Source organism: Sceloporus occidentalis, unplaced genomic scaffold (genome assembly GCF_023333645.1).
Source record: "Sceloporus occidentalis isolate IW3139 unplaced genomic scaffold, rSceOcc1.0.p SCAF_3, whole genome shotgun sequence".
Taxonomy (NCBI): Eukaryota; Metazoa; Chordata; class Lepidosauria; order Squamata; family Phrynosomatidae; genus Sceloporus; species Sceloporus occidentalis.
In genome coordinates this window covers 124,555,271-124,571,135 of record NW_028316983.1, presented here as the reverse complement: position 1 = coordinate 124,571,135, position 15,865 = coordinate 124,555,271, and the positions used below count along the sequence as shown (strand labels likewise).

General features: G+C 41.3%; 1 protein-coding gene across 2 annotated transcripts in view; it reads left to right on the top strand.

Annotated features, from left to right (window-relative positions):
• The window catches only part of NUF2 (NUF2 component of NDC80 kinetochore complex), an 84,636-nt gene extending 80,047 nt beyond the window's left edge, over positions 1–4,589 (top strand). For both annotated transcript variants that reach the window (XM_089516065.1, XM_089516066.1), the window contains 2 exons: positions 2,193–2,328; positions 4,264–4,589. In XM_089516065.1, coding sequence (XP_089372191.1) covers positions 2,193–2,328; positions 4,264–4,383 — 256 coding nt within the window. In that variant the 3' untranslated portion in view covers positions 4,384–4,589. The remainder of the gene's footprint in view (positions 1–2,192; positions 2,329–4,263) is intronic.
• Positions 4,590–15,865: the final 11,276 nt, after the last annotated feature.

The window sequence follows — 15,865 nt, the reverse complement described above, 5'->3', positions numbered from 1 at the left end:
AATGTTCTGAATATTAGAAACATGGCCCTCCCGCTGCTGGACCTTTTCTTCCAACAGGGCCACCAACCTGCACTTGCTTCATGTGTAATCAGCCACGTCCTTTGGCAATAAAGCACAGCTGTTGCAGGTGACTGCAAAAATTCCATCACTATCCATCCAATCAGTTAAAAAGAGGAAAAGAAAAGAACTTTGTTGCTCCTCCTCAAACTTCCCTGCCTTGCCTAGTTCCAATTGTTTTCCTCAACTGTTGGAGCAGGAGTTGTGAAAGTTTGTGCGGTGTTAGGCACACACCTTTGGTAGCAGTTTTGTAGAGCTAGGCTGCTGGCCCCACCCTCTCAGACCATGTGCCCAGGGAGAGCTCATAGTTAGAAGCAAACCCACTCACCCAAGCCTGGGGTCAGCTGTACCCTCACACAAACCCAAGTAGGAAACAACAAAGAAACTACCACAAACAGTGGTTTTATCTATCATATTTGAATTCTGCCATATTATAATTTAAGTAACTAACAAAATAGGCAATACAAAATATGTGAGAGATATGAAATACAAAATATGTAAGAGAAGCAGGCCAGTGGAAGGTGTCTTATTCTGTCTCCCTCATTAAATGGCATGTGGTGCCCCAACATGATTTGCCAGATCTCAGTTTGACAGAACACAGAGATACATACTTGTTTTATTCTTTCATCCACTCAAACTTGAATATAGGTATTTGAACAAATTTACACTTTCTGAATATCAGCCACTCATACTTCCTCACATGTAAGAACACACAAAAACACTTGCATCTTGATAGCTCAAGTTGTGTAAATTCCATCCTGCTACTAAGAGCCATCCAGTTCCAGTGGTGAAGCTGGAACTTGACACAGCACAGAATACTGTTCCATGTTTCTTATAGTGGAAGGGAGTAGTCCAGAGTGAGGTATCTTCTATTACTCCAGAATGCAGGGCCAAAGATTTAAAGTGAGAGAATAAAGCCTCCCTGCTCCAGCTTTGCCTGCTTCATACCTCACAGTAGTTTGCATCTCAGTTTTGGCAGTTTTTTTGGTTAATTGGCCCACACAATTTTTGAATTTCTGTGATACAGAAAATTGTGAGAATATACCACAATGCAATGGAGAGCAGCCCTGTCCTTTGTGCCTTGGCACTGTGTATATATGTCCAAAGATCTTTCAGACTGGGGGAGTCATTGAAGCATTCCCATTGCACAGAATGCTGCATGTTAAGGTGGAGGTCTCCACTTTTGTCCATTTCTCTGCAGAGGCTCATTCATTGTATATTAAAATCATGTATGGCAAGGTTGGTTGTACTCTATAGCAAGTAGCAATAGCAAGTGCATTTCTATACTGCTTATCAGTGCACTTAAGCACTCCTTAAGTGGTTTACAAATTGTAAGCTAATTGCCCCCAACAATCTGGGTATTCATTTTAGCGACCTCAGAAGGATGTAAGCCTGAATCAAGTTTGAGCCCTTTCGCTGGTATTGAACTCGGAAACGCGTGGTTTGTGAGTGTGGCTACAGTACCGGCATTTAACCACTGCGCCACCAGGGCTCTAGATATTGTCTATTAAGTTGTACATTCAGCAAATTTTCATAACAGGTGTTGAACACCATTTGAACAACCATGTTCAGTGATGATGGTTTTGGAGATCCTTTCCTCTCCCCACTGAATTGCTAATGGAACATTGTTTCACCTAAAACTTAATAGAGATAATTTATGAGGCCATTGGGGAGCACCCTGATATCTGGGCCTATTCCAAGAGGCATACAGCTGTTACCTTTTCTCTCTTGGCCCCACTGATTTCTCATTTGCTGAGCAACTGCCTGATCCTTGGCTTTACCTTTACAAAACATACAGTCGGCCCTCTGTTTCCAGATTCGCTATCCACTGATTCAAGCATCTATGGCTTGAAAATATTAAAAGAAAGTATAAATTCCAAATACGCTGCATGTTGATTTTGCTATTTTATATAAGGGACACCATTTTACTGTGCCATTGTATTTAATGAGCCTTGTGCATCTGTAGATTTTGATATCTACAGGGGATCCTGGAACCAAACCCCAGCAGATAACAAGGGCCTACTGTATAATTAATCTTTCAAGAGGCATGTCCTATAACAGAGAGTTTTTGCTTAATGACCTGCACAGAAAGTTACCCAGTCTGGTATTAATTGCACTGACATATACCATTCTAGGTATTGCAACAAATTTCAAGAAGAGAGAGGAGTTGTCTGTGAGAAGCTGACAAAAACTCATGAAGAAATCATGTGGCTGAAAGGTGCTATTCAGCAGCTAAATGACAATGTGGAAAAAGAGAAGTTAAAAGCGCAGGTGAGTAAGTCTATATTAGTAGCTGCCACTCCCACTCCCTTGATAGGCTTGAAAGTCAAACTTTAAAGAAACCAAATTGAATTGCTGACAGTTTTATTGTCCAGAAGGTGGAAGAGGCAATTAGGGGAACAGCTGTTTCAAATCTGATCTTAACCAAAAGAGATGACCTGGTTAATAGGGTGCAAGTGGCAAGATCCTTAGGTGGAAGTGACCATGTTCTCTTGGAGTTTGTACATCAGTGAAAAGGGGAAGCCAGGCACAGTCAGACATGCATTCTAGATTTTAAGAAATCTGATTCCCTATAAGGAACGACTTAGGGAGCTGGGGACATTTAGCCTGGAGAAGAGAAATTTAAGAGGTGATATGATAGCCCTGTTTAAATATTTGAAGGGATGTCATATTGAGGAGGGCGCAAGCTTGTTTTCTGCTGCTCCAGAGAACAGGACCCGGAATAATGGATGCAAGCTACAGGAAAAGAGATTCCACTTCAACATTAGGAAGGACTTCCTGACAGTAAGGGCTGCTAGACAGTGGAACACACTCCCTTGGAGGTCTTTAAACAGAGGCTGGATGGCCATCTGTCAGGTATGCTTTGATTTAGAGTTCCTGCATGGCAGGGATTGGACTAGATGGCCCTTGTGGTCTCTTCCAACTCTGATTCTATGATTTCAATACATTTAGGGAAATATTGGTGGCAATCCCATAGGCAGGAGTACTAATAGAGAAGGGGGTTAATACGGGATAGGGGTTTCTTAAAACTGAGATACTGAAGGCACAGTTTCAAAGAGTTCAGAACAGCACCCTGAGGGACCCCACAGGCCAACGGCCAGTGGTAAAGCAAGTGTCAGTCAGCACCACCTGTATTCACCCCTCCAGGAAGGAATGAAGCCACTGTGAAACAGTACCTTCAAGTCTCATCTCCAGAACAATACCATGGTCACTGATACCAAAAGCCGCTGGGAGGTCCACTTTCCCTGTCCAGTTCCCTTTGTACGTAATCCACCAAAGTGACCAAGGCTGTCTCTCTTCCATAACAGAGTTGATACTATCGACAGCTTAATCTACTATTAGAGTTACAAGTAGGGCTGCCATAATTGTCCACTTTTACCAGGGACAAAATGTAGGACAAATTCAAGACCAAACTGTAGGGCAACTGCAGGACAAAACTCAGCTCAAAATGTAGGACATTTAAGGTCCACCATTTTTCTTCAATGTCCTACATTTTGGGCTGAGTTTTGTCCTGCAGTTGTCCTACAGTTTGGTCTTGAATTTGTTCCACATTTTGTCCCTGGTAAAAGTGGACAATTATGGCAACCCTAGTTACAAGTATAAAAGCAGTAGATATCACTTAAAAGGCTGTGATGTACATCACATGGCTCTGGAATGCATGTAGCATGGATGATGTCAGGCTGCCAGTTATATAAAATTTTACAACATTAGTTCAAATACAGTTGGCCTTCCGTATCCATAGATTCTGCATCCAAAGATTCAACCATCCATGGGCTGAAAATACTCCCCGCCCCCCCCCCCCCAAAAAAAACCTTCCCAAAAGCAAACCTTTATTTTTTACCATTTTTTATAAGGGACACCATTTTACCATGTCACTGTATATTATGGGACTTGAACATCCATCGATTTTAGTATCCACGGGTGTGTGGGTGTGTTTTTCCTGGAACCAAACCTCAGCAGATAATAAGAGTCTTCTTTAATTTCAAAAGAGCATGCACAACTCTGTGCCAGCCTTGGTTAATCATTCAGAGAAAACATACTTAGCGAAATTTAGCATGTTTCAGAAATATATATTTTTTTTTTTGGAAGAGGGAGTATTTTCAAAAATGGTATGTGCTTAGTAGGCCGAAAAATATTAATGCATTCCTGATGTATTGTTTCTTACTCTTAATTATACTTAATTTCTCTCCTTCCTGTTCACCCAAGGAGATTTATCTTAGCTTGCGGGCTGGCTTGGAGAAATATCATGAAAATCTGGCAAGAATTGTGGACAACTATACATCTGCAAGAGAAGACAAAACATCTGAATTATCTAGGCTGTTTTAACTTAATTACTCTGATAACAGACTTTGTTCATATAATGTTTATAACATTTAGCTTTAGAGTGTCATTCAGTTAAAGAAAATAATTAAAATTAAGAATTATTTTGATCCGGGAGGGAGGGATTCATGACCAATTCAGTACTAGATTAGATGTGGTAGTATTAGTTAATAAATCTTGTTAAATAAAGAACTTTGTTCATTTTTTCTGCATTATGGTTTGTTTGTTTTTTATATTTTATCTTCCTGGGCTACAAGTTGTGGTTCAATCTGTTAGCTACAACACGTCAAGTCCAAACATCCTCAGTTGAGAAGTGTGCAAAGAGGGCAGTTTCCCAGTTTTTCTTTTGTTTTTCAGTTTCTAAAGTATAAATAGAGAAAGTGCAGCTCTTTTAAAATTTATTGGACTGCAGCTTCTATCAGCCCCAGACAAAGAGTGATGATAGCTGTAGTCTAAAAATATTTGAAGGGCCACCCAATTCTTCATTCCTGTTCTAGGAGTGGTTGCTGTGAGCAATAAACAATTTTCTTTGGGTAGGAAAATGCAAGCCCCGGTTCTCTTTGCTTGCACTAGTGCATTAGGAGACCTTGCTAAACTCTTTAAAAAAACATCATGTATTTGTGATGTTAGAGTCTGTGTATTTCTGAACAATTATTACGTTGTTCTTTTATGACCAATAAAGATTTGACTAATAAAGGCTTTATTCACATATTGGTAGAATTCAAAGATAGGCCTTGTTAGTCTAGAATCAGTACATAGAGAGATCTTGTAGCACCTTTGAGATTAACTGAAAGAAAGAATTTGGCAGCATGAGAGTGGGCAGGGCTTGTGCTCCGGCCTGCATCTTGCCCGGAAGTCCTCCCAACTTGCTACACATGTTACAAACTCACACGAACCAGGGGTGAATGCAGTCAAATTTCATAGGGAGCAAGAGGTTTTTCTGACCAGAACAGACCAGATGGTCCTGGACAGGAAACACAGAGGAAGTTGCTGGGGAGAAGGAGGTAACTTCACACACAACAGAAGTAGATAGTTGGAGGAATGTCACGCACAGAAGTAGGGAAACCAGGGAACATTCTGTAAGCTTACAGCTACAGAATCGTTTTGCTTGACAAGATGTCTCGGGAGGTGTGCTGTCTCCCTGGGGCAAAGATCTGTGATGTGACAGAGGCTGACAAGACTTGTCAAGCCTACTGACCATTCTTTTGGTTCATGTGGGAACCAATGATACTGCAAGGCATAGCCTTCAGAATATCATAAGGGACTATGAGGCTTTGGGTAGGAAATTGAAAGAGATGGATGCACAGGTTGTCATCTCATCTCTTCTCCCAGTTGAAGGGCAAGGTCCAGGAAGGGAGAAGAAAATAGCAGATGTAAATAACTGGCTCCGTAGATGGTGCCGCCAAGAACAATTTGGATTCTTGGACCATGGGGAGGGACTTCTGGCAAGAGATGGGTTGCATCTCCCAGTTAGCAGAAATGTTTTTGCCAATAGTCTCAGGAATTTGATCAGGAGGGCTTTAAACTGAATTATGTGGGGGAGGGAGACAGTATTCTGGAAGGCAAAAAGGCTGGAGAAAATAATCAAACTTGTCATAGAGGGAACAAGGCAAACAGTGCAAGGACCCAAAAGTGGGAGGCAAAAAAACTTGCACAGGCAGCAAGTAAAGGGAACAAATGGTCTTACATGTCTCTACACTAATACACAGAGCATGGGAAATAAGCAAGATAATAATAAATAATAATAATAATACTGTTTATTTCTAGCCTGCTTTTCCAAAGATCAAAGCGGGTTACAACATGGATACATCAAACAGTATACAATATAAAACATATCAAGTTAAAAACATCATAAAAAGCATTCCAATAAAACATTTACAATTTCCAAAAATAAAACCAGAGAAACAAACTAGATGTTGCCAGGCCCCTGGCCCCGTCGGTGGGGGGAGGTGGTCCCATAGGTTCCATGGAGACACAGGACGCAGAAGGATGCTTCCAACATTTTAATGCACACAACAAAAGCCCGCAGGCAACATTACTCAGTTACTCCACTGTCCTTTACCAACACCAAGTCCTAGCCAACTGGGCTTGCAAATAACTAAAATCTCTTCAACTGCTTACAAGTTGCGGACCACCCTTGCTATGGGCTTATGGCGTCTCGACGTCCAGGTCGTCCAGTGAAGCGTTGGCTTCTCGGCTGGGGTGGCCCGTTGCTTCACGAGACGAAGGCCAACAACGACCTCTGATATCCCACCGCAGGCGAGGACCGGGTAGGAAGACAGGGCAAGCTTGATAAGGCTCGGGGTCGTTAGCGGTGGGATGTTCGCCAAAAGGAGGCCGCCAACTTCCGCTCCTGGGGCTTTGGTTTGTAGATGAAGAAGCCCATGGAGCTTTGAAAGCTTGCAACAAGTACTTTGTGCATTTTGGTTGGCCAGTAAAGGTGCTGATGGATTTTTATTTCCACCTGTTTCTGTTAGCTTTGCTTACACTCTATGGGATTTTTGCTCAAATTAATTTATTGTATTGCTTCCTTTCTTTTTTTTTTCCATTGAATTTTCAGTTTTAAATTTGCATGATCTGAGTCCACTACCAATTCTTTGCTTCAAGACCTTTGTAATGCCCCAAAATGCCAGAAAATTTCAGCTTTTAGGAGCCATATTAATGATTAGTGATTAGTTCTAGCTTCACCTTCATTTTAAACATATGGAATCTTGGCATCTAGGCTGTCACCCTATTCTAGAAGCTTTGCTCAATCAGATTGTCACTACACAGTTTAAAATGTACTTCTGGTGTAAGTTCAGCTATTGGCACTTGGCAAGCTAAAGCCTCTCAGGCTCATTTCCCTGTCTGGATATCATATATAAATTTAGTAATTTTACAACAAAACAATATGACTATATGAAATATGAAAATGAAAAATAAACTCAAAACATAGCATTTTTTTCTTTTCTAAGTCTTTTCAGTAAAGTCATGATTCCAGTTCTGATTCCCAAGACAGTAACATCTTAAATTTAAATGTTTTTGTAGACATTTTTAATATTTTCTCACCCACCTGACTGTGAAAATATGCTTATAAGAAAGGGATTATATTTTTCTCCACTGGGTGACAGTGTTGGTCCATAAATGTGTGTTGCCAGAACTGAAAAAATATTTGTAGCCATAGATCGGCCTTAACAAATATGTTTCCTGACTTCTGACACTCCTCAGAAAGAAGTTTTGAATACAGCTCGATCTTTGTGTCAGAAGAATTATTCTAAAAAACAATTGCACATTAGGTTGCCCATATATGTTGTAAAATAATGTTTTGGGTGTAATCCAGGAGATTTTAGAAAAAAATGTTTGTGGTCAATTCCTTGTATTGAGTTGTGGACGTGTAACAAAGTTGTGTACATTTGCTATTTCATGTCTTTCTTATCTTGGAGAAGAACGGGAAAGGGGAAAAAGAGAAGAGTTCCTTGGATTAGGGTAGTCATAGACCATAGTCCTATATGAAAAATACCACCAAATTTTCATTGCTTTCAGAGTATATCACACATCCCAAGAAATGGTCATGTAAGCTTTTATAGTGTTAAATAAATTTAAATTTGCTTACTGATTTAAATCACCATTATGTGATCTTTGATCCTGAGAGATTAGAGGAAGTAATAGTATGTTAAAACAAAAACAAGGTTTAGGAGTTTAGCAGTAGTACATGTAAAAAGGACCTTGGGATTATTGTTAATCATGAATTGAACATAACCCAAAAGTGTGAAGCTGCAGCAAAGAAGAACATTAGTATTTTAGCCTGCATTAATAGAACCACAGTTTCCAAGTCATGGGAAATAATAACCTCACTATATTCTGCGCTAGCCAAACATCATCTGGAGTATTATGTTCAGTTCCGGATGCTTAATTTTTAAAAAAGATATAGACAAAAGAGAAGACATAATGGATAACAGATGAAAGGCTTCAAGCAGTCCAGGAAATAAGTACGGTTAAAGAAAAGGTAGATAGGAACAAAATCGGAACCATTAATATAACTGTTCAACAGCTAGTGTGCCAGGATAAAGAGGACTAATTTATAACAATCACTGCAAAGAAATAGAAGACAATACTCAAAATGAAGTCAAAGGGAAGTTCAACCAAATGCTAGGATAAGAAGAGAAACATACTACAAGATCAGGAAGAAATGAAGACACTGGATGAAATACACGTAACAACTATATGAAAGAGATGAAAAAATGAATGACACATAGGATGAAGAATCATATGAAGTTGATCCCCAAATTCTAGAAAGTGAAGTGGAAGCTGCAATAAGAGAAACTGGGAAAAATAAATCACCAGGAAGAAATTAGATTCTAACTGAGCTGCTACAATTCTGTCAGTGTATGTATGTATGTACATTACTAGGACCAGAATTTAACAGGACAGAATATGGCAGCTGGCTGAGGAAACTGGATGATGTAGCACCTGGTAAGGTGGCACCATGGCAACTAACATAGAGTGTCATCATCACACCACTTGGAAGATATGCCCAGGATGACTCAACAAGCATAATGCAAGAGGTTGATACAAGTGGACAATTGTAGACACATGTCTGAAGAGATCATATAATGGACAATATGTATAAATATGGGTATGACCATATGGACAGTGTGAGTTATTATTATTAAGTGAATGGTTGGTTGGAGAGTCATTGTCATGTATATAGTGCTGTACATACTTAGTAGTTCTAAGAACTTGGAGTAACTAGAACTTGGAGACTCTGAGTATTTCTTTAGCACCTTCTGCAGTTGTACCTGCTGGCAGCACTGCGGAGCCCAGCAGGGAAAGACCACGAGTAGTGTGTGGCTCTGACAAATTCACACATATAGAATCAACTCTAGTGTAAACTATAATAAGCCAACAAATATGGAAAACAAAATGGTGGTCAACAGTCTGGAAATATTCAATATACATCCCCATTCACAAAATAGAAGACACAGAAGACTGCAGCAACTTTAGGGCCATAGTATTAATTTTCCATGCAAGCAAAATTGTGCTTAAAATTCTGCAACCACATATGGAAAGAGAAATCCCACAAGTGCAGGCAGGGTTCAGGAAAGGTAGAGGCACTTTAGACCACATTGCAAACATATGTTGGATAATGGAGCAAGCCAAAGAATTTCAGAAAAAAACTCACATGTGCTTTATAGACTATAACAAAGCCTTCAACTGCATTGGCCATGAAAAACTATGGAATGCTCTCAAAGATATGGGAGTACCAATACACGATAATTCCAGAGGGAGAGAAGGGCAGGCCAGCTCCATCAGGCCTTGCCTGAAAAGAAGAAGGCCCTCCCTCCATCCACCATCATCCAGAGGGAGAGAAGGCAAACCATCTGGCCTGGAGGGAATGAAAACGCAGGCTAAACTCCATCAGGCCTAGCCAGAAGAAGAAGAAGAAGAAGAAGAGCCCTCCCTCCAGTCCATCTGCCTTGGTCCAGGCCTCAGAGGGAGAGAAGAAATGCTGGACCTGATCCCCTTCCCTACCACCATTCCCTTCTCCTTTTGTGTCACGTCTTTTTAGATTGTAAGCCTGAGGGAAAGGAATTGTCTAATTAAAAAGATTGTATGTACAGCGCTGTGTAAATTTACTGCACTATATAAATAAGCTTAATAATAATAATAATAATAATAATAATAATAATAATAATAATAATAATTCTGGTGAAAAAACCTGTATTCAGGACAAGAGCCCACTGTTAGAACAGAATGTGGAAAAACAGAATGGTTCCCAGTTGGCAAGGGGGTCAGACAAGGCTTCATTTTATTAACTTCTGCACAGAAAACATCATACATAGAGCGGGTTTAGACTTGAAGATGTCTTAAAGAAGAAGAGGAAGGAAAAGAAGAAGATAGGAGGAAGGAATATCAACAATCTAAGATATTCAGATTACACCATTTTACTAGTGTAAAATTTCATAGACTTGGAGCAATTACTATAGCAAGCAATAGCAAGTATATTTCTATAGCAAGTGTAGTATACTATAGCATACTATAGCATAGTATATATAGTATATACTATAGCAAGTATACTTCTACATTTAATAGCAAGTATATTTCTATATCAGTGAACTAGCATTCCCTAAATGTGTAAGCCAATTGCCCCCATTAAGCTGGGTAGTCATTTTACCAACCTATGAAGGGATGGAAGACTGAGTGGACCTTGGAACCCTCCTCTAGGATCAAACTTACTATGTTATGGCTGCAATACCAGCATTTAATCACTGCACCACCAGGGCTCTTTTACTAAGGACACTAAAGGAAGAAAATGCAAAGGCAGGCTTCCTGCTGAAGATAAAGAAAACAAAAATGACTACAGAGGGCCTACTTAAATTCAACCTAAACAATGAGGTGAGGAAATAGTTAAATATTTCTTATATCTGGGATCAGACATTGATCAGAATGGAGACTGTAGTCAAGAGATAAGAAGACTAGGAATGGGAAGAGTAATGATGAAAGAACTAGACAAGATCTTAAAGAGCCAAGTTGTACAATTGAAGACTAAAGTTAGAATCAACCAAGCCATAGTATTCCCCATCACTATGTATAGCTGTGAGAGCTGGACAATGAAGAAAGTTCACAAAAATAAACTCAAATCATTAGAGATGTGGTGCTACAGAAGAGTGCTGAGGATGACAAATAAATGGGTCCTCAAACAGATCAAGCCTGGAATGCTTCTAGAAGCAAATATGGTCAAATTGAAGCTGTTGTACTTTGGCCACATCATGAGAAGGCATGGCTTGTTACAAAAGACAATAATGCTAGGAAAGGTGGCGGGAAGTAGAAAGAGAGGAAGGGTGCATACTAGATGGCTAGGGCCTGGTACACACCACCAGGATGTGATGTCCTGAGCCGTACTACATGCGGACGGCGCCATTACAGTGCCGCCCCACCCACTCCAGAGGCCGGATTTGGGCCATGGAGTGAGGTTGCCATGGCCCAGATCCGGCTGAAGAAGGGGTGGCTGCATGCTGCCCCTTAGGGGCTGTTTGTACAGCTCTTAAGTTTAGAGAAGAGCAACAACAACAAAAGGAGAGAAAACATATATTAAATCACAAGAAGAATTGGGTGAGAAAGGCATAAATTACAATGGTACCCATATAGGCTATTATATGAGAGGTTTAAAACAGATATGAAAAAGAATTTGAGAAGATATTATATATGGAATTAGGAAAAAGTAGTGACAAAATATATAAATTTTTGTTACAATTTGATATGAAAGAAGAGGAGGTGGTATAAGCTTCGATGATCAGGTGGGCAAAGGAAGTGGGTCACCCTATTTATTTATAGTAATGAAAAAAATAAGGAATATGAGAAACAAGTAATAATAATAATAATAATATTTATTTATATTTCCCGCCTCTCCCACGGATCGGGGCGGGATTACATTGTTAAAATAATACATAATACAAGTACAATCGATAAAACACTAATACACAGCCACTCAAAATATAAGGAAGAACTTTTATAAAACATTTTTTCATTGGTACCTGATCTTAAAAAAAAAAATCTCTAAGATGTAAAAATAGACAGACAATAAGTGCTAGAAATGCAGCAATCTTCCAGGAACCTTTTCCGACAGTTGGTGGATATGTCGACTGGCAAACAATTACTGGAAGAGAGTTAGTGATGTGATAAGTAATATGTTGGGTATTAATCATAGAATCATAGAGTTGGAAGAGACCGCAAGGGCCATCCAGTCCAACACCCTGCCATGCAGGAAATCACAATCAAACATCCCCGACAGATGGCCATCCAGCCTCTGTTTAAAGACCTCCAAGGAAGGAGACTCCACCACTATCCGGGGGAGTTTGTTCCACTGTTGAATAAGCCCTTACTGTGGGGAAGAGTGGTACTATTACTTCCCTTGATCTAGACACTATACTTCTATTGATGCAGCCTAAAATTGCATTAGCCTTGTTAGCTGCTGCATCGCACTGTTGACAAAGGTTCAACTAGTGGTCCACTTGGACTCCCAGATCCCTTTGATACATAGTCTTGTTCAGCCAGGTGTCTCCCATCCTATATCTGTGCATTTCATTTTTCCACCCTAAGTGCAGTACCTTACATTTCTCCATGTTGAAATTCATTTTGTTAGCGTTGGCCCAGCTTTCTAATCTATTACGGTCATTTTGAATCTTGATCTTATCCTCTGGGGTATTAGCTACTCCTAGTTTGGTGTCATCTGCAAATTTGATAAGTATGCCCCCAATTCTGTCATCCAAGTCACCGACAGACCCTGGTGGCACCCCACTAGTCACTTCTCTCCAGGATGAAAAGGAGCCAACGTTGAGCACCCTTTGGGTTCGGCCAGCCAACCAATTACAAATCCATCTAACAGTTACTTTGTCTAGCCCACATTTTACAAGCTTGTTTGCAAGAATGTCATGGGAAACCTTGTCAAAGGCCTTACTGAAATCAAGATATACTATATCCACAGCATTCCCTTCATCTTCCAAGCCGGTAATTTTATCAAAGAAAGAGATTAGATTTGTCTGGCATGACTTGTTTCTCTGAAACCCATGTTGACTTTTTTGTGATTATGGCATTGCTTTTTAGATGTTCACAGACTCTCTGTTTAATTAGCTGCACTACAATCTTTCCTGATATAGATGTCAGACTAACTGGATGACAAGTGTTGGGATCCTCTTTCCCCCCCTTTTGGAAGTTGGGTCCAACGTTTGCCCTCCTCCAGTCAGCTGGGATTTCTCCTGTTCTCCAGGAGTTCTGAAAGATTATTGCCAATGGCTCCGATATTACATTTGCCAGTTCTTTTAATACCCTTGGATGTAGTTCATCTGGTTCTGGAGATTTAAATTCATTTAGATTAACCAAATATTCCTTTGCTATCTTTTTACTTATTCTGTGCTGAAATTCCCCTATTCTGTCCTCTGCTCCATTATCCTCAGGTTGAGCACCCTTTGCCTTTTCTGAGAAGACTGAAGCAAAAAAGGTGTTGAATAATTTTGTCTTTTCTCTGTCCCGTTAGCATTTTGCTATCTTCTCCACAAAGTGGCCCTACCGTTTCCTTCTTCTTCCTTCTGCTGCATATCCCCCAAAGTCCTTTTTATTGTTCTTAACCTCTCTAGCAAGCCTGGGTTCATTCTGCGCTTTAGCTTTTCTGACTTTACCCCTACATGTGCTCGCTATTTGTTTGAATTCCTCTTTGGTGATTTCCCCCCTTTTCCATTTCTTATACATGTTCCGTTTAAAACTTAGCTCAGTTGAAAGTTCCTTAGTCATCCATCCTGATTTTTTGAGATATCTCCCATTTTTCTTTCTCACTGGAATTGTTTTAATTTGTGCCTTCAGTATCTCCCTTTTGAGAAACTCCCATCCATCTTAAACTTCCTTCTCTTTTAGTATTCCTGACCATGGGATCACCCCCAGTATTTCTCTAAGTTTACTGAAATCAGCTCTCCTAAAGTCTAGAATGTGTGTCTGACTATGCCTGACTTCTCCTTTCCATTGTATAACAAACTCCAGGAGTGCATGATCACTCCCACCTAAAGATCCCACCACTTGCACTCCATTAACTAGGTCATCCCTGTTGGTTAGGATCAGATCAATATAGGATCATATAGACTGGCTTCCTCCCTTGCTCTCTCTAGTTCTTTCTTTTTCTTTTAAATGACGTCTTAACACCATAACAAGAAATCGATGCTCAGGCTACATATCCATCATATCCATCATATTTTCCAGTTTTTTATACTTGATTTGCACTTCTATTATATCTATTATTATTATTATTATTATTATTATTATTATTATTATTATTTATATAGCACTGTAGATTTGCACAGCACTGTACATAAAACAATAAATATATAAGAGTAAACCTGCCTATGGTGTACAATCTAAGAAATAATGGGATAATACATATAAAATACATAGCAATACAGGAAATGGTTCAATAAAACAGGCAACAAAAAGAACATCAAATAGCAAATGCTAATCACGCAATGCCTGGGAACGCTTCTCTGAACAGGATGGACTTCAACTCTGTTTTGAAGCTGGTTAATGAAGTGATGGCTCTTGCTTGTGGGGGAATAAGGTTCCAGGAGTGAAGGGCAGCAAGTGAAAAGGGGCGAATCCTAGATGGGGCAGAGGAAATCCTGGGCTAGGACAGCCAACCTAGACTACCAGAATGGAGGGCCTGAGTGGGAAGGTGAGGAGAAAGAAAGTCTGATAAATAAGGAGGGGCCAGCCCATGGAGGACTTTAAACGTCGACAGCAGGAGCTTAAACTGAATACGGAAAGGGAGGGGGAGCCAGTGAAGGGATGCCATTCAGCATTTAAGCCAGAACTTCCCACCCCAAGCCAAACAATACATTAAAAGCTCAAAACCTAAAACTCTCTCCTCTTATTGTTCGGTGCGAAAATTAGCACCCACCTCCAATTCTCACAGTCTATCCCTCACTGTTAACCAACCCTCTTTTCTAATTTTCTCACACGCACTATCCCTTATCACGGGGGGGGGGGGGGGGTGCAGCTCAGATTCGCAGTCACTCCTGTTCTAGCAATGCAAAACGTGATGTTTTTCCACACCAGGTCCAGAGTCACTCCTCTCTAGCAATGCGAATTAAGGTTAAAACGTGATGTTTTACCACACGTGGTTGCCTTGCTGTTGTCCTTCCGAAGTGAGGGGGAAGAGAAGACAGTTTGATTCCAAGCAAGTCACGTGATGCGGACTCAAGCAAAGGGGAGTGAGTGCACATTGTATTACCACACCAGAGCATACTCTGAGGGTTCAACGATTCGAATCGGCACCCTTGGGATGCTCAGTGGGGCTCTGGACTCTGCCCTCCTTCCCTGCCCCCTCCTTAGCTGTGATCCTTCATCGGGCTAAAGGAGCAGGGAGAGGATGATGGGATAGGTGGCAGAGGGGGTGAGATGGGGATGCAGGAGCAGTCAGGAGATGATGGGATAGGTTGCTGGGGCCAGGATTGGGAGGCAGGGGCAGTCAGAGGATGATGGGATAGGTCACTGGGGCCAGGACTGGGAGGCAGGGGCAGTCAGAGGATGATGGGATAGGTCGCTGGGGCCAGGACCGGGAGGCAGGGGCAGCCAGAGGATGATGGGATAGGTCGCTGGGGCCAGGATCGGGAGGCAGGGGCAGTCAGAGGATGATGGGATAGGTTGCTGGGGCCAGGATCGGGAGGCAGGGGCAGTCAGAGGATGATGGGATAGGTCCCTGGGGCCAGGACTGGGAGGCAGGGGCAGTCAGAGGATGATGGGATAGGTTGCTGGGGCCAGGATTGGGAGGCAGGGGCAGTCAGAGGATGATGGGATAGGTCACTGGGGCCAGGACTGGGAGGCAGGGGCAGTCAGAGGATGATGGGATAGGTCTCTGGGGCCAGGATCGGGAGGCAGGGGCAGCCAGAGGATGATGGGATAGGTTGCTGGGGCCAGGATCGGGAGGCAGGGGCAGTCAGAGGATGATGGGATAGGTCGCTGGGGCCAG